Source organism: Apaloderma vittatum, unplaced genomic scaffold, assembly GCF_000703405.1.
Source record: "Apaloderma vittatum isolate BGI_N311 unplaced genomic scaffold, ASM70340v1 scaffold37558, whole genome shotgun sequence".
NCBI classification, from domain to species: Eukaryota; Metazoa; Chordata; class Aves; order Trogoniformes; family Trogonidae; genus Apaloderma; species Apaloderma vittatum.
The window spans coordinates 3,924-26,372 of record NW_009730795.1 but is presented as its reverse complement, the minus strand read 5'-3'; the positions used below and the strand labels follow the sequence as shown (position 1 = coordinate 26,372).

The 22,449-nt window shown below is 38.1% G+C and overlaps 1 protein-coding gene across 1 annotated transcript; it reads left to right on the top strand.

The window, feature by feature from the left end:
• Positions 1 to 2,331: 2,331 nt before the first annotated feature.
• On the top strand, positions 2,332 to 21,930 carry LOC104278069 (armadillo repeat-containing protein 8-like; the record flags this gene model as incomplete). Its single annotated transcript, XM_009874922.1, has 8 exons — positions 2,332 to 2,474; positions 2,576 to 2,673; positions 9,470 to 9,562; positions 13,073 to 13,132; positions 14,317 to 14,397; positions 17,770 to 17,845; positions 17,937 to 18,027; positions 21,870 to 21,930. Coding segments are annotated over 8 exons (703 nt in total), but the record flags the coding sequence as incomplete, so codon positions are not given.
• Positions 21,931 to 22,449: the final 519 nt, after the last annotated feature.

The window sequence follows — 22,449 nt, the reverse complement described above, 5'->3', positions numbered from 1 at the left end:
ATATAGGTACGGTTAATTTTGAGTTTGCACAAATGATGTGTGTGAGATGCCTTTGTGGAACAACTGATGAATCTGAGCCGTTTTTTACATACCTTGCTGTGTCAATATTACAGGGGCCTAGGGTGAAATGCAGAACAAACAGCAGATCAACTCCACTGAGCCACGTGGGCAGCCTGGGCCAGAGTGCCTCAGCACTGTTAGCGGGTTGCTGTAAGAAATGAGAAGAATTGTACCAATTAAAGGATAACATGTACGCTAACAAATCAACGTAAACTAGTCAGGAATAGATTTATACAAGAAATTAGAAGATGTTTCTAAATATCAGAAGTAAGTGGCCTTTCATATAAAACAGATAAGCAGGAACAAAGAACCTGGATGCCATTGACTGAATAAGTTTGTGGAAGGAGGGGATTAAAGAAGACAGCAATGACTGGAAATCTGTGCCATTCTGAATTTATGCCACTCTGATCCTTTGAATGCAAAGGAAGTTGAAAGGAGAAAATATACTTTGGTTTGGGGATTGCTTGCATCTCACATGTTAATTATGTCCCAAGTTTCAACTGTTTTGCTTGTGTTCAGGAAGAAATTATATTTCATCTCCTTAGTATGTGTTCATGTTTTGGAGGTTTTTTCCACCAAGAGATTAGCTACGTGTCAAAAAGGGTACACATGTGCTTCGAGTGATAGTCCTGTACCTCTGCTTTCTGGTTGCTGTCAAACCTGCATTCAGAACAAAGCAGATTCCTGGCAGATTCGCAGTCAGAAAACTTTTCATCCAAATAAATTGTTAGGGAGTACTGTGGGATTATTTTGCTGTTCTTCTCTTCCAAGAACTTGGTAAATTATCTGCTCTCTGAAAAGTCTGGATTTTATGTAATGAAAGTGCTGCTTGTAGGCACCAAAGAGACGTATGGTCTCTCAACTTTCTTCCAGTGATGTGCCGTAGTGATACGTTTGTTGGGCTTTTATTCTAGATTTCAAATGTAGGGGATTGCTAAGAAGCAATTTCTGCCTTATTTAAGTGGGAAACATTTGGAGTGTGTATTAAAGATGCTCTTCTGTTACTGTGTATTATGGTGCTACTTGCACATCCCTGGTGGCCTTTTCCAGTCCCATGTACCTAAATTGCATTTAGTTACTGTATTTGTGGTTATTTTTTACCCTAGCCTTTGATTTGGGAAGTCAGCTTTTTGGGCATTTTGTTCAGGGATCTACCCCAGTAACTACTTCTATCCCCTTCACCACTGGGGTAGATGCTGGCTTTTGGCTTCTTTTTATCTGCTAGAGAAGGCTTCAGTATATTGCCTGGCTTTAGGAAAGACTTTTTCAGTGTGTGACTAAATTGAGAATGTTTCCATCTTACCTCAGTGAATCTAGAAAAGGGATTGTGTATGTTGCCTGTACAGAAGGAAGTGTATCTTAGTGTCCAAGTCATCTTCCTGTTAATTGTTTTGCTCAGACTTGTATGTATTGTGGAAGCCCTTAGTTAAACCATTTTCATCTTAAGCTTGTAAACCATATAAATCTTAAAGTGATTATCTTCTGTGCTGATGCGAGGTAGGAGTCTGGTAGCTATCTGGGCTCTTTGTATGACTCAAATTCACACTGGAAGTGTTCCGTGACCTCTCCTGTGATTCAGACACTGCTGATGTAATCTAAAATATATTCAAAGGGGTTCCTAGGTATCTTGGTACTGTATGAAGAATCTATATTGAATGAAATCCGAGGTATGCGTTTGGCAAAGATGCGTTTTAGGCTTGAAGTGATTCTGTTTAGCTGCAATTCAGCTGCCTTCCTGCACGTATAACTTCTCTGGGCTTTCTTTATGTTCCTATGTGATCGTTTCTCAAGGGTCAAAACTCTTTGCCCCCATACGTGTGCTTGATGATGGAATTACTTTGCAGTTGTGACTCAGAAGAACTCACTGCCGAAGATAACCATCATGACAGCAGTACTTGTGTCACTAGGTGTTAGGGGAGATGCATGAGGTTCCCTTTCCCATTGATGTCAAACTGCAGACTCGTTTCCTTTAATTGAAATTTGGGATCTTCCTGGTATCCTGAAAGACATCATCCTGGCTATCAGTACTGTGATTTTTAGAAAAAAAGTGAGATATCTTTGTACCATAAGAGCAAGTAAAACCTGCATAGGAACACAGTGTAAAAAAGATTCTTACGAATAAAGTTTTCATCTTACTCTTTTGTTCAGTCTTCATCTTTCTGTTAAGGACTTCATCTTCTTTACGTAGGAGGATTCAGATTTTGTATCTTTTTCACTAGACTTAAAAGTTTTTTTCTGTGAATTTTCCTCTAAAAATAACTTTATTTCCAGGTTACTGTATTTACTTCAGCAAGAAACCTCCAGCACAGAACTCAGAACAGAATGCGCAGTGGTCCTCGGAAGCCTTGCAATGGGTACAGAGAACAATGTCAAATCTCTGCTAGACTGCCACATTATCCCAGCCTTATTGCAAGGTATTTGTAACTTAGTGGGTCTATTTTAGTAAATGTTCCTAAAATACTCAAATAAGCAAAGATAATGAAACTGAATAGTAGGTTTTTGTCTCTACTGACAGGATTACTGTCTCCAGATTTGAAGTTTATTGAAGCTTGCCTGAGATGTCTCCGTACCATTTTCATCAGTCCTGTAACTCCAGAGGATCTGCTATACACAGTAAGTTGTAAGCAGATTATTATGTCATTTTAAAACCTGTAGAGTTGGTGGGAGTGAAAGGTCTTGTCGCCTGCAGTAGTCAAGAGGGCTTGTTTGACCAACAATATTAGCATTTCCTACCTACATTTCAGACATCTGGGTCACCTAACATGTATAGCAATACTTGATATGAGATGGTCAGCCAGGTAGCACACTGATAAAAAACCCTAAAATTTTCAGGCTTGTGTGCAATCTTAAGAAGTAAAAACTGTCTCTAAATGATATTTACAGATGTGATTATCATAATGATATTGTCAAAAAGTTAATTTCTGAAGCTTAGAATTTTATCTGATGCTGTCATTTCACTCCAGATGTGAGGATACTTTCTAGGTTTTTTGCACTTCTTGTGAAAGAGATTCACCTCTAATTTTTTTCTGCTTTTAGTAAATATACTAAATGTGTGATTTACATTTAACTCACAGGAGGATAGAAAATATCCTTCCCTTTTGCTATAGTCTTGACCTCAGCTTGAAACATGGGACCAGTAAGGCTGTTGGTGCTGCCCTTCTTAGGGTGAGTGGGCAAAGCCACTGATGTGGAGTCCTGAGTGAAGGCAATGCTCTGTGGCAGCTTAGACACAAAAGGGCTTTCCCAAACTCGGTCACTGTCTCTTGCTTGGGAGGAATGGAAAGAAGAGTTTGCACTCTTCCCTCCTCCTTTGAACTGGTGTAAGGGATGAGGCAAGCTGTGACATGAAAGCTGTACTGTACCAGCAACCTCTTCCTGCTGGGAAAAGGGTAGCATTGCACCAGTCTGCTGCCTGGCAGGCACCCAGCAGGTCCAACTTCTGAGCGTAGTTGGGAGCCTGCAGTGCTGACCACTCTGGTCCCACCACTGAAAGGGATGACTGTCACTTGCTGAGGAAGACTTGGTGCTTATAGAGAAGGGCTCAACTGACCTCTGATTCCGTACTTTATCTACAGTTCAGATGTCTGTCATAACTAGAGACAACTTCTGTGTGTTCAACATACAGTCGCAACAGTGACATCAGAACTCTGCCACCTTGTTTGTTATTCTGGCGAATGTGGTGTCCCCTAATCAGCTATTGCTACAGGAAATGATCATCTGGTGAGGCTGCCCTTGTTCTTTAGTTTCAACCGTAATACCCATTTTCCAATCTCCCATTCCGGTTGGACACCTGAAAGTTAAGTATTTTCTGACTGTGCTCAAGGTCCTATTTCTGCAAATCAGCTTCTTTTTTACTTCTTTAATGGGAATAGCCAAACACATGCTTTGAAAAGTAATGAATGCAGATCCTTTGAAAAGAAGAGATGGGTTTGCTCTCTTGGAAGGTATAGTCACAACACCCACTGCTGCAAGCTGTGTGTCACAAGGCAGCAGTTGAGAAGTTGTCTTTGCAATTAAAGACCTAATTATAGGTAGATGCTCCATGTTTCCAACGTGGAGAATAACAGGAAGAACATAAAGTTCTTGTTTAGCCACCCTCCTCCCTCTTTGTTTCTAATCACAACAGCTCCAGGGAGACTGTGACCATTTCCAGGTAGCTTCAAATCTTGAATGAATAAAAGAGCTTATTCAGCAGCCTCTTTAGTTCTGCCTTTATCAGATCCTGTTTTGAAAGCTAGGAGACTAAGTTTGCCAATGGCTTTTCTTTCTTGTCCAGCACTTCTGGAAAAGGCTTCTCAAAAGTTGGTTCCTGAGTTGTATCTAAGATGACAACTTTTCCCAAAATTTCTTTGTGGTTTGACTGCTGTCTCTCAAACCTTGGCCAGGACTATTTCCAAGACAAGATGATATGACTTAGCTTGATGTCTCCAAGGATGTTACAGTCACTCCAGAGGTTTCAGAGGACTTTTCACTTAAGATCCAGGATACACAAGTGCTTTTAAATAGAGTTGTTTAAAGGGCTTTGAAAATATTTTTTTGTTTGTAGTAGCTTTGGGAGAGAAAAAAAGTTAGTTTCATTTAAAAACAAAACAATCTGCCCTCCTCCATGTTGTCCACAGTAACCTGAATATTTCTGCTGAGGGAAATGCCAGGGGTCAGAAACTACACCTTTCCTCTTAAACCTTTCCTTAAAGACAGGAGCTTGAAGGATAAGCTACTGTCAGCTCTGAGCAATTATATTCAGTTCCAAAGACAAAATAGTTCTTCGGAGATAGTTTGGGCTATTTCCTTTGGAGCTCAGGACCCATACTGAGAGAATGTGAAGGCACGTCCATCTGTGTGTTGGACTGAGTGAACGCTGAGCTCTCAAAGAGGCCGGGCTTTCAGTGTCTGATGCTGAGGTCTTGGAGCAAGTGTGCTGCAGGGCAGTGAGCTGTACCCAGAGCTGCTGTGCCGGGTTTACACATCTTGCGGAGACTTCCTTCACTGGAAGGATGCAGGCTTTGGTGTTGAGATTGATTCAGTCATCGTCCTGCAAATGGAAACAAGGGATGGCATGGGTGAGAAGTCTGTCGAGATGCGCATGTATGTTGCGATTTTTTTAAAAATTTTTTTTTAATTCTAAGATTGTATTTGGAGGTGTTCGCTACATCTGAACTAGTCAGCTCCATGCAGCTAGTTGTGTTTTGGCTTAATGAATAGATTCAAGTGCTAAGTTAAATCTGGTTTGACTGACAGCCTATTGTTTGCTTCAGCTCTTGCTAATCTATTTAAAACAAAAAGAATGGATTCATTGACAGCACTGTTAAAAGCGTAGCCTCATATTGACACATAATCACTGTTTGCATTTATCTGGAGGTCAGTAATGTCCATACATCTTTTTACTCTTTCTAGATTCCTTTCTGTTAAACATACCAAAATTATTAAAGATCTTGGATATATTTTAGCAGAATCACGGAGCAAAATTAAGATAATTTTCTCGCAAGCATTAGAGAAGCACTGTTGCAACCTTCCAAGAGGTTTTAAACTTTTCATACCCACAACATTCCTGATTTGATGGAACAAAATGAGGAGGTGTATAAAAATGATCTCCAAAGAATCACTTCTCAAAGGTTTCCTTTTATAGTCCAGAATATCAGTTTTATGTATTTGTAGAATTTTAGGGAACCCTCGCTCGCTTGATTGCAAGGATTCATTAACCCTTATGTCCTATATACAACATCATCCCTGGGGTCACAGTGACACCAGAAGTGCCCAGTCAGAATACTTGGTGTCAGAACGTCCTAGTTTCATAAATGCTAGATTAAAATGCTTTTCGTCATCCATTATGAACACCTTCCTTTCCAGGAATTTACCTTTGCGCTATCAGGCTGTGCTGGTCACTGAAATGTATAAACCAAATGTATATCTTAACCAAAACTCTCCAATCTATCAGACTGCAGCCAAAAATACTTATGTGAGCAACACTATTGAAGTTCTGGGTGAAACATTGCATGGTGATGACACTGTCTAGGATGTGAAGTAAGTTTTTTTTGTTCCTTTTCTGGTGTTAGATACAGGTAGAGAGATGTTTCATGTTCATCTGTGTTGAAGAAGAGTTCAACTCAATAATTATTTTATTCAAAGACAAAAGCAATATATTTTTATTCATAGTTTAGGACATAAAAACAAGGATATGGAAAGATATGTTCTTGTAAAATGTGTGAAAGATAGCATCAGAAATCTTTGCTTCTCTAGCTTCAGATTGATTGCCCGTGACTCCTGACACAAAGCTTGCCTTCTTGCACTGTTTGTAGATTTCAAGTGCTTTCTTAGTTAATGAAGAATAATCTAAATGTTATTCTTGTGTGTTTTCACTGAAATCTGCTTTTCATAAGCAATTACACCATTCAAGTTTAGAAATAAAACAAGATGCGAAACTGTTCTACCAACTTGAGGGAAGGAGGGAAAATCCTACAGCTTTTTCTAGGGTCGCTTCAGGGTTGGCAGCATTATTCAGTATCCAAATGTGAACGGGTCATGTGGTAAAGGTGATAGATCACATGAGTGAATTATATTCATTTTCTGTCAGAAACGCCTACAGGGAGACATTGGTAGGTGCGGATCTACAAGACAGCTGCGCAGAGCAGCCCATGAGAATTACCCGATGGATGTGAGGATCAAATCTGTTTGCAAGCCAGTCACCTATGGTTTAATAAATAAATTAGTTGCTACTCTTAGCTTTCTTTTTTGCCTTCTGAACCTGAATGAATGCTAACATCTATAAATTCTTATCTAGAATTTCCTAGTTAGCTGAGGGAAACTCAAATTTAAGGTAAGGACAAAGCCTAGTTACAAAGCAATATATAATAGTGGGTGCTTAAAAATTCCCCCGCCAATTTGGGGGAAGGGACCACAACAAGACAAACATGTTTTATTCCCCCTCCCCCATCCAGTCTAGATTTTCTCCTTGCTTATGTTCCTGAAGGTTGCAGTGTTCTATGGTTTTCTAGATGGTATAGATTGAAAAACATGTTACCAACTTTAGGAAACACTGTGTCTGTGCATCTTTAATAGTGGCCATTTAAATTGTTTTTAGCTCATGGGAATCTCTTCTGGGTAAGCATTACTGAACCGGTGCAGATTTTTTTCATTCAGCTTATTGTGTATGGATTTCTGTAGTTGTGAGTTCTTGTACTATTCTGTGGCAAGAGCAATATCTCTGTCCAGTTTATAAGACTTTAACTTTCAGGACAGCATTTACATCCTTCTACTTGCAGTTTTTAAAAAAACAAACAGATTCCCTGCAGATTTGAGGTCTCGTATCTTACATTTTGAAGCTCCTTTTGTTAAGCTTTACTTCCTCTGAATCCTGAGGTGTCTCTTCTCTCTTCCCCCTACCCCCCTGAATTCTCAATTGTTTTGTCTAAGCTGCACTGTATCGCTTGATAAGCCTCTTAGCATGTTTTTGTGTGTATTGTGCCTTGGTACCTTCAGCTGTATTTACAGAAAATGACAAGAATCTGTTTTAATGGGTCAGATGTGTTAAACCACAGAGGAATGCTGGTTATATTGTCAGTTTGGTTAGCTTTATGTGAAAGAAGGAGACACTTTGGGGACCTGCTATGACTTTGTAAGATTGTAATATGTGTTCCTTGAGAAGAAGATTGGCCTGTTAGCTGCTTCTGTTTGGTTTCTCATGGAAGTTTGCTGCTCTGCTTGGCACATGCCCCAAAGCCAATACCCACCTAGTTTACACAGCCCTGCAAGCTTACCTCTGTCAGGGACAGTCAAGAGACACTTCGTTGTGGTTATGACCATCAGTGCTATTACAACGTAATTGTGGGTTTAATGTCCACTATTGACCAGCAACGAAACCAGCTCCTTTGGGTTTTGAAACTGTGAACCAAGAGATGTGTCTGTGTACATGCTGTGTGTAAAGGCAGAAGATTGTATGGAGCTGCCATTGACCAGAGCCTGAGAATGCTGCTGCTTAGAACACTTTGTCCCATGCTTTTCCTGTGCACGTGAGTGTGCAGTGAGCACGGATATGTGGCTGCTGTACCTGGAAGAGCTCCAGTTCCTAGTAAGTAACTTCCTTTCTGTCGGATGCTCAAGTGGCAAACAAGGCTGTTGCACATTGATCCTTTCCAGTTACTGGGAAACAAACAGTAGAAACATGTTGGTTTTATTCTCAGTGTTTCTTGGCTCTGTTGTCCTGGTTTTTCTCTACAGAGAATAAGAAGGCTGGATTATTAGCATCAAAGTTTTCTAAAATAAGTCTAAATATTTGTGTATACATATATAAATAAAAAAATAATATTGTGAGACTTTGCGTAATCTCATTTATGTGTACAAATAGGAGAGAGTAATATAAAAAATAGTATTTGGAAGTTCCCCAAGTGATTGGGAAATAAAACTTTCCGTAAACAGCTTTTTATTTCTAAAGCTATAGTCATTAAGACAATCAGGCTAGTGCTGTGCTGTAAAAGTAGCGGAGGAACATAAATATTTTGCTCTACTTTTAATTCATCTCTGCCTAGTCAGAGGGTTGCAATTCATCATTCTCCTGCAGGTAAAACAAGGTGTCTGACTTAATTGTGTAAGATCAATGTAGCATAAGTTCTTTGGAAAGGAAGACTCATTCAGTCTTTTATCTCCTCTGTTCAGTACCCTTTATCTCATGAAAGTAATTTAGTTTACTGTCTTTCCAAATTAAAATGACCAGTGTTTCTTTTATTATCATTGCAGCTGCTGCCACTAAAATGTACTGGTAAAAATAACTGAAAGCTTTAAAATGTTGTAATTTTCTTAACTTAGCACAGAGCTTAAATAACAACTTTTTTTTCAGAAGGGATCTTCAGTATAACAATTTGCTGTTGCTGGTTTTTTGGAACTCTGTCATTAGTGTCACACATACTAATAGTGTCTGTAGTGTGTGTTTGACTTAAAGGCAAAGGAAGTTATTACTCCACCTTAGTTAGAAAGTGAGTGCCGCAGGATTCACGGTGAACTGTAGATTGTTCAGTCAGACACCTTGCTCCCCTCTCTGCTATTTTCTGTTCAGAGCTAAAATAAAGAGGTAAGTATTTTCTCTACTACAATTTTGATTTACTAAGACAACTCCTGGAGTACTTGCTTTCAGTGACCATGGTGAAGATTCTGAAGACAAATTCCAGAAGTTTTATACCTAACTTGCCTAACCTTATACCTAACCATTCATTTTTTCCGTGAGGATTTGACTCAGAACTGGCACTTGTGCCTTCATGTCTCTCCTCTTCTATGGTCTTGTCCTGTGTCCATACAGGTTTCAGTGGAAGGGAGAACACTGAACACAGAGTCAGGAATACTCTTTTGAATAACAAACTGGGAAGAAACTATGCTGAAATACAGTGCTAATTTTTTTTTTTCTTTTCTCACTTCTTTCCAGGATGACACAGTTATCTCCCACCTCATGGCGCTGCTCAGTAGGTCTCGATATACACAAGAATACATATGTCAGATCTTCTCACATTGCTGCAAAGTAAGAAAGAGAATACATGTTCTTTAAGCAGCTTGTGCTTCTGGCATATAAGGAGCTATGTAAGATGATACTGTGTTTTGTGGCAGAAACATTAGGGATGGTAGTGACTGAGCTGTTATTGCTCTGGATTTGCTGACAGATTTATTGAGACTGGTATATGTTTCTCTACGGTAAAGCAAATTGTGCAAATAAATGTGGGGTTTTTTTATAGGGGATGTATATATATTTATACTTTTGGCTACTAAACAAAGTCAACAGTCTAGGCAAATACCAGTCCTTGCTATTATGAGTATAAATTTTGTAAGGTTGGGGTTTTTTTCCTGTGGAAGTCTCAAGAGAGTGTTAGTATCTCCTTGCAGAGGTTTTGCATCTGCTTTAAAGACAGCTGTTTTAAATGCAGAGAATGTTCTCGGAGAGGTACTATAGGCTGAGAGGAAAAATACTCTTCTGAGTTGAGCTCTGCCAGTTAAAAGTTTATCCACATACATGTTCATTCTTGCTGTGTAACGCAATTCTCTTGATACGGGAAAACTAATTTAAAGCCAGCAGCAGCCCCACCCCAGACTCAGAGGTTTTTGTCTTTCCCTCCCCCCTCAAGTTTCCACACACCACTGTTTTTTGTATTATTGTTGTGGGATTTTGGTAATTACTGTACCTATGGATTATAGAATAACTATCAAAATAATTCAGCGTGGGAGATCAGATTTCTAACAGCATCTTTCCCTTTTAGAAACATTTTAAAGGATCTTGGATAGTATTTGTCTCCCAAACTAACAAATGGAAGAGTGCCAAAATTTATGAATTTATATTGTCCTCAAAGTATCTTTTTACCCTATCACTTACTATAAGTTTTCTGGAACTCTCAATTGTTCCTTTAGTAAAAATGTAGTTTTCTCTACCTTTATGTTATTTATGTACATTCATCCAATTGCATTTCTTCTGTTCAGTGAAACTGAGGACTGAAAACTGTAGAGGTAGTGTGATATATAACTCAGCTGCTAATATTTATAGAACTGTTTAAAGAAAACATTAAGGCAAAATCCCATGCTGGACTGTGGAAGTTTGTCTAATATTGGAAAAATAATTTGGTATCTTAAGAAGAAAAATGGACCAGCTGAAAGTCTCTGTGATAGACTGACTGCTGCGAACAGATGAAAAATTGGGCCATGTTGGCTTACAAGAAAAATGAATGCAGGACTGACAATAGGGTGATACAGAAGTCAGCTTATACAATCGGGGTTTGCTCTGTAGCACTATAAAGCCTCTTGACTGTGTGAGAATTGCTGAGTAACTTCAGGTAATTAATGCAGCATGAAAACAGTTAGTATCATCATCTCCTAAATGAGTTACTTCCTTGCAGCTATATTAATAACTTACGTATCAAATATATTGTTAACAAAGCCCAGTCACTTAACAAGAGTAGGGTAAGGAAGCTCTTAGGAGCTCCCTACTGTGTTTTGAGTGCCTCTTCCAGACCCTCTCTCAAGCAAGTTTTACAGCAAATGTTTTGAAAAATCCAAGTTTATGAAAGGAAAATGTTGATTGCATAGATAGAAACAGGAATACACAAGAAAAGCAGGATGATGGAAGGAAATAGTTGCATTTACAGAATAAACATGAGCTGAATAACAAAGAAAAATCCTTGAGGTTGAGCAAACAGATCATCACAAACGTTAAATTGATCAAGAGCTCTTTTCTCTCTTGCCCAGGCTAATGCAAAACGTTCAGCAAAAATCTAAAATGCACACTTCTTTTTTTTTTTTGTTTAGTTCTGGTGTTTGAGGTCTGATTACAAAGGTCATTTACTACATTTTCAGACATAAAAAAAGACATCTAATACAGTAAAGCACAATTTGCACTGGATTTTCTGATTCATATGGATAAGCAAAGTATGTTCTTCTAATTAGAAGTTAAATACTGAAATGTTCAGTATTCACTACATTTTCAATGAAGACTCCATCTTCCCCCTAAAAGGCCACATATGAGAGTCTTTCTGATTATTTTCCTGAGGAAGTAAGTTACTATGAGCTTGTGTATTTAGGTAAGGCTTAGCATGTATTGTAAGAGGTACAGATGCCTTTCTCTTTTTTCCTCATCTTAGTAGATTTATTCACTAAACTCATAGTGACATATCATAGTTCCTACCCTCCTTGTTCCTGCATAGTGTTCTCTGCTTGGATCTTGTGCATCCATTTTTTTCTCTTCCTTAGCCGAGTCTTGTGTGGGTGGGCTTCTCAGGTTTCTTTCTTTCTCTTTGCTTGCTTAAATTTCCCTGGAAAAACTCAGACCTGTTCTCTTGACGTAGGAAATCCTTAATTCAGGTTGCTAGCATGTTGCTGTTCTTTTTTGCTTTTACTGCCTACTTGTACTGCTTCTCACTGTGTTTGTAGAGTTAAAATTAACTGATAGGAAATATTGACCCTGGAGAGGAGCCATCCTAAGCAAGGGAAAGCGTTGATTTACAGGAGGAGCAGATGCAATTCGTAACATGCAGAGCCAGGATTCTATCAACTTACAAACAAATGAGTAAACTGAAATCAGGTTTATATACATGGTATGCTAAAATGCAAGTCAGAATTTACTTTTTAAGATTCTTTCTGTCACAGTTGATTTGCTTCCAGAGGAAGTGATGTGAGTACTGTTTTAATTGTCAAATTAAAAAGATATACATTTGGAAACACATGGTTGTGTGACTAATTTGAAAAGATTGTTCCGGAGCTTATATTTGAATGTGGTGACATCTCTGCATAAGGAATAATTTCACCACCATTTGAAAATTAAAAACTTGTGTTTGAGAAAGATCCAGGATAAAGTAATTAAGGCAGCTTCCTCCCAAGCCCATTCTGAGAATAATTTCTTAGGTGATCTTAGGCCTGGTGCTGGATCCCTGAACCAAGGTACCTCTGCATTTAGATGTCTGCTTCTGAAATTTCATTGTGGAATGAATTGTTACGTTGTTCTATTTTACCACTTTCTTGAAAACTGACATTTTATGTTGGAAAATCATGCAAAGAAATACCATTTCTGTTCCTGAAATATCATGTCATTAATCATATTTGGAGAAAAAGATCACTGTAATAGGACTGGCTCCTGGGAGCTATGTTGATACACCCAAAGAGAAACAAAAGCAGAAAGTCTGTTAATTAAGCTGATACCTGAGCTGCTTGGAAATGATACATTATATTTTCAAGTTTTCATGTTTGTGTTTGAAGCCATCCCTGTTTATGGATTAGTGCTTGACCTGATCGGGAATTAAACCAGCTGGCTCGATGTGTGCAAACACAATGGGTACAGATGAAATGTTTTCACGTACCTCTAGTTACACAACTAAGAATACACCCAAAGTGTCACCTCTCTACGTGCATTTGTCCTGTTTGCACAGAATTTACCATCGGCATCTCACTGAAAAATCACGAATAGTTGTAAGTTACTAAAGCTGTCTAGGTCAAGATGATTTCTTTTACTTTAATTTCATTCTTTTTTTCATGTATTTTAATATCTGTTCTTCAGCTTCAACACTGGCATAGCTGCGGCTTTAAATCATTGCCTCAGCCACTTCTGTGTGCCAATGTAAGTTGTATTCTACTTCAACCATGCTGTTTTAATTGCATTTTTGGTAGAAAGCTTTTGGTGGCAGTAGCAGCTGAAGCATCTCTTAAAGCACCAGATATGTTACCTCTAAAAGTAATTTTATGCTGTTTTTCTTAGAGGTAAGGGGTGTTCTAAAAATGTTCTTCTGAGTGTAAGAGGAATCTGATTTCAGGTGTATCTCAAACGCAAATGTAGAATGTCACTTGTATGCTAGGGTGTATAGATATGCCCTTAAAATTTGCTGGGTTTGAACAAAAGCTTAAGGAGTGAAGATACTTCACTTTGAGATTAGTCAAGAAAATGCGTTGAGATATGATTAATGCTGTGTCATTCTAAAAGCTGAATTTAAATTGTGCATAGCCTGTGCTTAATGCAAAGATGACTAGAGTCATGAATCTACTTCTAAAGAGATGTTTGTAAGTCACTGACCTGATTCACAAGAGACTGTTGAGGGCCCTGTTGAGTTTTCCTGTTTTTTCCAACCTCATCCAGCCTTGTCATACTGCTGAAGTTCTGAGACCTTTCTACTGCAAAATTCAGTATTTATGTTTAATTCCAAATGCGTTTGAAGTCTTGGAAAAATATTGACGTATCAGCCATCGCTGACTTAGATCTTGAAGTCTGTAAATGGGTGATGGCTGACTAGACTTATGGCTAAATATGTTTGAAAATAAAATAATCTGCAGGAAGAAAGTGTGAATCTGTTCTAAAAGCACTATCACATGCTGTCGGGAAACAGTTTCACAATTCATTTCCTCTCTTCTGTAGTTTGAATTGTTGAAAATGCTTAATACTACTAGTGAAGAAGACATTAGTAACTGGGAATCTTTTATATTATTTGTAGAGAAAATCAGGAGCTTTTGGTTGTTTCCAGTATGAAGAATAGAAGCTTAAGTACTCTAGCTGTGTTCCTTCATTTGTGAAAACTAATTTCAGTGCCTATTGAAGTAAAAGAGTAGAAACAATTAACGGAAAAGGAGAAATGCTGTAAAAATAAGAGTTGGACTTGTATATTGAAAAAAAAAAGTTGCTATGAGAGCTTATTACAAAGTAAATGTTAGCTAATCTGCCTTTAATACTTAACAGTAAGTTGCAGATAGCGGAAACCTCTTACATGTTCTTTAAAAAAATAAATAAATCATGTTTTATGTTTTCCTTTGAAGGGTCCAGATCACCAGACAATCTTATTTAACTGTGGAGCTGTTCAGAATATTGCACATCTGTTAGTCTCCACTTCCTACAAAGTAAGACATTAAAATTATTCCTTTTTTTACATACATTTATGAAAGGAATTCATATGAGGTTATAGAAACTATGTCTGTTCATGTGAACTATAAACAGGTATCATGTATGTTTCTAGACTAATGGTTTTATTTATTGTATGGATTTCTATTACAGCAAGAACTATTCTGTTGGATTATTCTCTAAAGTTAAAACACCATTAATTAGAACAGAGCTGGCTGTTGTTGCTTGAAAGGAGAACAGTCACTTGTCAACCCAGTAAAAAAGTCTAGTTTGTTGAAGAGTAAATGAGAAAGAAGTTAAGCTGAAGAATAGTAAATGTGAGCTGTCCTACTGAGAAGTCATACCTGTGAAATCATGGACATAGAATTTGCCTGAAAGTACCACCTCCAGGGAAAAGCATCATACTTTACCTAAAACTTGGTGGCAAGGAGAGTCAGCTAGCTCTTTTTGGTCTAAGGCCAAAATTTCAAAACCTGAACACAGCCTTAGGAGTGTGCGGTAAATTACTTAATAAAAACTTTGTGTAAAATGCTTTCTTGGGGCTTTCCCATGTAGTTTGGGGTTTTGAGGGCTAACAGATGCCTGCTATGCAAATAATTTTGATATTTGTCTAAAGCAAATCCTGTGATCCCTAAGCAGTTAAACTTTCACAGACTTTATTACAAAGGTATCAGTTTATCCCCTGCCCCCCCAAGTATGTATGTCATTATTCTGAAAATAAGAAACAATTTAAAGTATCCAAATATACATTGAGTTATTACTATTAATATCTAATATGATTTATCTGTCTGTTATTATGCCATTTTTATTGTATTGGAAGTAGGCTGTTTGCTGGGTAATTGAAACTCCAGGAGATAATTGTGCTTGTCTTTTTTTAATATTCTTGATAAAGTATATTTCAGCAGAAAAAAAAAGTCTTTAGATGAGAATTCCAAGTGAAGAGGAAGTTGGTGCTCTTTTCCAGGACGTGTGGTGCCTTTTAGGTTTGGTTTGTGAGGTTTCAGGTTTTTTCATAAATCCACAGGAAGCATGCAGCCTTCAATATTTTCTTAGTGAGACTGATAAGCTTCTGGGTTTCGTCTTTCTGTACTAACTAGTTTTCACCATGATTAGGCAGCATTTTTTCTCTTTCTCCCATCAGCTGACCTTTTTTACCATATATCACAAGGTGAATTTTCCAAGCTATGTTTGGCTTGGAACCTTTTCTAATGGCTTTCAACACTCTTTATTTTTTAAAAAGAGCTGCTTTAAAATAAAGAAAGTGGAGCAAGATAAAATTTTCAAGTTGCTTTTATGCCAACAAAATATATGTAGCTTTACATTATAATATAAATATTTAGTCCTGCCTTACTGGATGGATGTGTAAAGTATTTTCCATTTCCTTCTTCACTAGTTAGTCAGGCTTTTAAATTCCAGGTGTACATACTGCACTGCTCTTCATATGCTTTCCCCCATTAATTCTCATGGGATTAAAAACTTCATTGCGCTGCTTTCTTAGTGTTCTGCAGTAATTAGACATTCTTGGACTTCTGACATAACTAACAGTTTTCTGTAAAATACAAGCTGTCTCATTCTTGTACTTCTCTATCCAGTTTTTTAACGTTCAGCCAAATAAGTGCTGAACAGAAGACATCATTTAAAAACTATACCTATTTTTCAATACTTGCAGTAAAGGACAGGAGGGTATCTCAGATCATTTAGGCAATAGGACCACATGAACAATAGCAGAAACCCTCAAAGTGGGATTTGAATCTCCATGAGAAGAGTTTTGAGAATTGAGAAGAAGAGAATTGACTATTCTTTTTCAATAAACTATTTTTCTTTTTTTCTTTGTTTTTTGCATTGTCCCGTAGCCAGCTGATTCTGTGAGTATCTTTCCCCTGTGTTACATCATTACAAGTGTGCATCCTCGCCCCTGGTGAGATATCTAACACAAAGGGACGACAGCTTTTCCAGCGGTGTCATGGATAATGGTTTCAAGACCATATTTACGTATTTTTCCAAAAGCTTGCATTCCCTGTTTCTCAGATAACTACTGAACTAATTGCCATTAAATAGACATCACTAGCAAAGAAAGTAGTCATTGTAGTATTTTTAATGTCTTTAACTGAGCAGTATTATATAAAATAGTTAACGTAGATTTCATTTGTTCTCATTAGAACCTACCCCCCCAACCCCTGACTCTTGAGCTGTAGGTTTGACTTTTTTCAGCACTTTTTTTGATACAAGATCTCTGCCTCCTGCTGCTTTGAAGCATACAGTGTGTTCATTAGATTGGCTGAAAAGTAACTGTCAAAGGAGGCTTTTGTTCTGAAGCCAGGCAGCCTGCTATCTGTTCCTCCTCAGGCTTCACTACTACTGATGAGAAGAGATGTTACCATGACTGTGATTAGGTATTGTAAAATTAATGCACAGAGGTGTGATTAACTTTGCTGTTTTTGTCTACTCTTGGACTTCCATGTTTCTAAGACTTTTTTGAGAAGGGTGGGATGGGCCTAAACCTAACTTGCAGTAAGTATTTTCTGCAGTGATGGAGTTCTTTAGGTCAAAATCTTTTTCCGTTTGCTTTATTTTCACACTAGCAGTGTGGTAACAGAAATTTGGAAAGAGACATGATTTAAATATGTGGAATTGTAGAAGGTGAAGTCAAAGACTAATATCTGGAATAACTTAGATTCTTCATCTGGGAAGATGATAGTGGTTGGTCTGTGTCAAAAAAGGGGTTATAAAGATTTCATAGCCTAGCGTGACTAGGCACCTGTAAAATATGGCTTGATTAAACCAAGACATGGTTTTGGATTGGAGGAGGAAGGTAGAGCATGAAGAAGTTTGTGAGTCCTTTTTGTATGAGTGATACCTGAGGCTGTGTAATGGCAGTAGAATTTTTTGTGTATACTTATTTTAAGATTGGTTTAGAATCACTTCAGCTGGACAGTTCTCTTTAGATATTTTATTAGACTCACCTTCAAAGGCTTCTGAAATATAAATCTCAAGGTTGTGTATTTCTGATTCTCTTATGGAAAAAAAAAGTACTATTGTTGTGATACTTCTGTTCTTTTGTTGTTGTTTACACATTTGTGAGGCATCACAAGTAAGACTGGTCTTTCTGACTGTCTAGTTCCCAAGTTTTATCCTTCATTGCCTTTTTCACAAATTGTTCTCAACATAACTTATAGAAGGATAAGCCCAACTGAGAGATGACAGGAGTTAAGGTTTGAGTTGTATGTTTCCATCTGCCATTTACTGATCATCATCTACATTTTCTACTGATTATACAGATGTTTTTTTCTACAAGCCTATACAGCAGTATAGAGCAATTTTGCTTTTAAATTCGTGTTTTTATACTTCTTACATACTCTGTTGTTACACAGGTTCGAATGCAAGCATTGAAATGCTTTTCAGTTCTAGCCTTTGAGAACCCACAGGTATCAATGACTCTTGTAAATGGTAAGTATACTGCTGCTTGTTACTTCTTTAACATTCATGTTATTGATTGGTTGAATTAGAATTACCTGGAGTTCTCTTTCATTGCTTGCAGTGTCAGTTGATGGAGAATTGTTACCGCAAATTTTTGTGAAGATGTTACAAAGGGACAAGCCTATTGAAATGCAGCTCACATCAGCCAAATGGTAATTTTCATCAAAAATTGATATGAAATAGTGTGCAATTTAATACTTTAACTGTTCCCTTTTTGCTTGTTGCAAAGTAGTATGTGGTCTAAAACCTTAGGAATAGTTACAGATATTGTTGGCATTATGTAAATCCTTCAAGAAGTGGCTCTCCCCTCATAATCTTTATAGCATAAATTCTGCTCTTTGCTGTACGTAAGCAGGAAAAAATGTTGCTGGGCAGCAGTTTTGTCAGGAGCGTATATTCAGACATGCATTTTCATAAGCTGATCTGCAGTTTTTACAAGTAACTTGGATTTTATTGCAAGTTTTACTTTTAATAGGGTATGCTCAATCGTTTGTCCCTACAGAGAACAATACTGAAATTTCATCATGTAGTACAGGTTAATGTCCTTGTTGCAGCCCTGTTCAGAGGACTCGCTCAGGTGACTGGGGCTGTGGTGTGCTGAGAACTGTATGCACTAAGATTAATTAAAGTCAATTATTCTTTAAGCTTCCTGTGCTATACAGCACAATTAATGTTATTAATTAATTTTATAGTTCAATTAATGTTATTAATTAATTTTATAGTTCAAATCAAATTTTCCTTTCTGGTGTGGGCACGTTTCTGTGTGTTCGTATTCATACGGACTTTCTACCCTGTGACAAAATGTGACCAAGTTCTGTAACAGCAGCGCTAAGATTATACTGGCTTATAAGCTGGAAATTTACTCCCTTTAAGATACTTTTACTTTTCTTTTGATAATAATGGAATAAATTACTTCAGAGGGTTAAAGAGATAAAACTACGCATCACTATAAGCTACTAAAACGTAACTCAAGAGTTTGGTCACTGATGTATTTTTTAATTATTATTCTAGATTTTGTTGGCTTATTTTTGCCCCGGATCAGTGATTTCTGGTTCAGTTCAAGACACATTTTCACTGACACTTCTCTTTGTGCAAGGTCTCAAGATTTTGGGTGAGGAACAAGTGGGGATAGGTAGGATGGTCGCTTCTATAATGTTGCCAGGGTGTGATGACTTCATGACATTCATGAAAGCAATTGTAAGGACAGGTATGTGTGTGTGCGTGGAGGAGGGAGTTGTTTTAGGTTATCCCACTCCATGTGGGAGGTCTGTCTGGGGACTTCCCATGCTCCCTTCCAACCACAATTGGTTTATGCATTCTGGTTTTACTGGTTTTGTTAGGTAGTCCTTAGTGAAGAAGGCAAGTTAAATTAACTGCGTTGTAGCAGTCTCAGTTCTGGCAGGTTGGGGTTAAAAGAACTGCTCTGGAATGAATGCTTCCAGGTCTGTCAGTGTTCTTTGCTGATATGGTTCAAATTGGACAGAGTTGGGTAGACAATCCCATCTTTTGTTGTTGCTCTGCAGTACTTGAGTTCATGTGGAACTTTGAAAGCGTGGAAGAAAATGATGAAGTGAAAAACAAAAAAGCAAATTACAGGAAAATGGAATACGAACCAGTATCTTAAATTTTGTATTAGTTTTCTAATTAGTCCATGGGCAGTCATCCTTCTTAGTAGGGCACTCAAGCCCTCAGTTTCACAACAGTCCGGGGGGCTTGCAAAGGCCTGCCAGCTTTGCTTGTATCCGTTCCCTACTTGAATCCCTCCAAGTCAGACTATGTATCTCTTTTTTTTCTAATGAGAGTAGTAGGTGAAATTGCCCCAAGTCCTCTTTGTTTCTAAATTAAGACTTTGCTCCTGCCTTGAAACCTTTGGTCAACTGATCTGTCTTGCTCTCCGTTACTAGTGTCCTTAGAATGTCGATGTAAAAGGTTTGGGGTTTTTTTAATATGCATTTGTGAAGCCTTTTGTTAAATTTCTGTTTTTGAATCCACACTTGCATATAAGGCTGTCTTAAGGAGTTTCCTTTGTTTTTTAACCATTGAAGTAGACATGGGAGACCCAAGTTCTATGATTCTAAGGTAATGTCTCTTGATTGAAATGGTGTAAAGATCCTTCACTTGGGCAGCAGTGTTGGCACAGAGGGAAGAACAGTAAGCCTCTTGGGAATCGTAGAATGTCAGGGGTTGGAAGATGATATAGATGCCAGAGCAGGATCACCTAGCGCAGGGCACACAGGAAAGCGTCCAGGGGGGTTTTGAAAGTCTCCAGAGGCAGAGGCTCCACAACCTCTCCGGGCAGCCTGTGCCAGGGCTCCATCACCCTCACAGTAGAGAAGTTTCTCCTCACGTTGAGGCAGAACTTCCTGTGTTCTAGCTTACACCCATTATTCCTTGTCCTATTACTGGGCACCACTGAAGAGACTGGCACCTTCTTCTTGACCCCCACTCCTCAGGTATTTACATGCATCAATAAGAGTAAGGGGGAGTGATTTGCAGCTACAAGTGGAGTGCTAACATTTTTAAGTAAAATTACTGGAATTGCTTCCAGCTAAGCCAAGCCTATTTAACCTGAAGTAAAAATACTTTACCTTATTTCATGTTTGAAGTACGGCTACTTTGTCTGGCAGATAGGGTCTAGCTCAACTGAATGGCAACTGCAAGACAGGCACTTTCTTCCTGGCTGTTCAGGTGTGAAAATGAGTTTTCTCATTTCCTGCTGTCAGCTACAAGGATTGGACAGTAAACGTTTATAAAATGATCACTATGCTAACCATCAAATCTTATCTTTTATCTTCTAAGAAATAATATGTTAAAAGTCTTCCGATTATGGGATTTTAGCTTATCTATCACTGGTGGATGTTTGTAACAAGAGCAGTGATGTTACCTTCTAAGAGGTGAAAGAATTCTCTTTAGGCACTCAGAAGGAGCTCAGGAATGCAGTGAAACACGGAATGGTGACAGTAGGGTAGCGTTTTACTGCTCCTTAGCTGAGCAATTGTAATTGACCCTACTTACACTTTTAACCTGCCCAACAGAGAGTTGAAATGTGTTAGTTTTAAGTCACTTTTCCTGAAGTTCAGTTATTTTTTTAACCTCAACTGTGGCATGGTAAAAGCCGATTACAATAGCTTAGTTCAAAACTTCAAACAAAAGACGCTTCCCAGGCTGGATGCAGAGCAGTTATCCTCCAGCTTCATTCCACTTCCATGTAACAAAGCAGGTGCAGAATGTAAACCACTTAAATGTAAAACACTTTGACTGGTGGATGAACTGCTTGACATTTCTAGTAGCTTGGAGCAGTACAGAGGTAAATTAAAAAAGCAGCATCCGTGTTTGTCTGATGTTGTGTGTCAGCATTGTAGTTTGAGACCTTGGAGTTGTTGTATCTCCTGTCTAAGTTGTTGTCTAACAAAACCGAATGCTGGTTTGGCTCAGTGCCAGAGAGTTCTTTGGAATCGTTAGCAAGGACGTGCTTATTCCAGCAAAGTGTTAAGGCACTCCTGTGGGCAGATGTCACCATGATACCGTGTCCCCTAATCCGATGCAAAGCTTGAGTGGTTTCTGACTAAGCTGTCAGACTACAAACCTCACAGTGATTCTCTCCTGAATGTTTTAAGTACTTGCCCATGCTGTGTGCAGCAAGGGACAGGTCTATGTATATTGCTCCTTTAACTTAATGTAAGTTACTGATTTTGGGAAGGGATTCTTAATGAAAGAGGTTGGATCAGTTGACTTTGATGGTTAGACCTTTTTTGACCAGTGTGTGGTGCGTGCATTGATTAGTCCTCCAGCAAGATGTTCTGTACTAGAAATATGGTAAAAGTACACCTGCAGTAGTTTATGTGGGCAAGTCTAGTAAGCAGAACTGTCTTTAAATCAGTGGTGGAACAAAGGAAAGTATGTTTCATTAGTACGCCTGATTGTTCTTCACTGTCTTACTTCAGTGCATAAAAGCCAATGGTGAGTGAACATATTTTTTATTATGTCATTACAGCCTTACTTCCATGTGCAGAGCGGGAGCAATACGGACAGACGATTCTTGCATCGTTCTTAAGGTGAGCTGGTTAAGCAGTTTTCTGTTTGAAATGTTTTTCTGAAATAGGGCTGTCCTGGTTTTATTTGTCTCATATAAAAAGTAGCACAAAATATGTAATACTCAAGATTTCAAAGCACTAAGTTCTCCTGTATTTTTTTTTAGTTTAAAAGTATAGTTCCTTAGTTTCTCTTTGCGTCTTTAAGCACTTATAATGACACGGCTTTTTAAAGAAGTTTTAAATAAAGAATCATGCTAAAAGGTCAGTGTCCAGGAACAAATATTCCAGAGCTTGGCACACATCCATGTGAGGTCTGTAATCATTTCAGTAACTAATTTTAAGTAACACAGAGACAACATTACTGCCTTGGTCTCTGTATATGAACACAGCACTGGTTTGTCTTTCACTAGCTTATTTCACAAAGCTAGAGTCGGAACACTTGTACAATCTATACATGGAGTTTGTCATGAGCAAATGATTTCCTCAGGTTTCACAATGTTTCTGTACATTTTTCTGCTTCATAGTTTGACAAAGGAAATT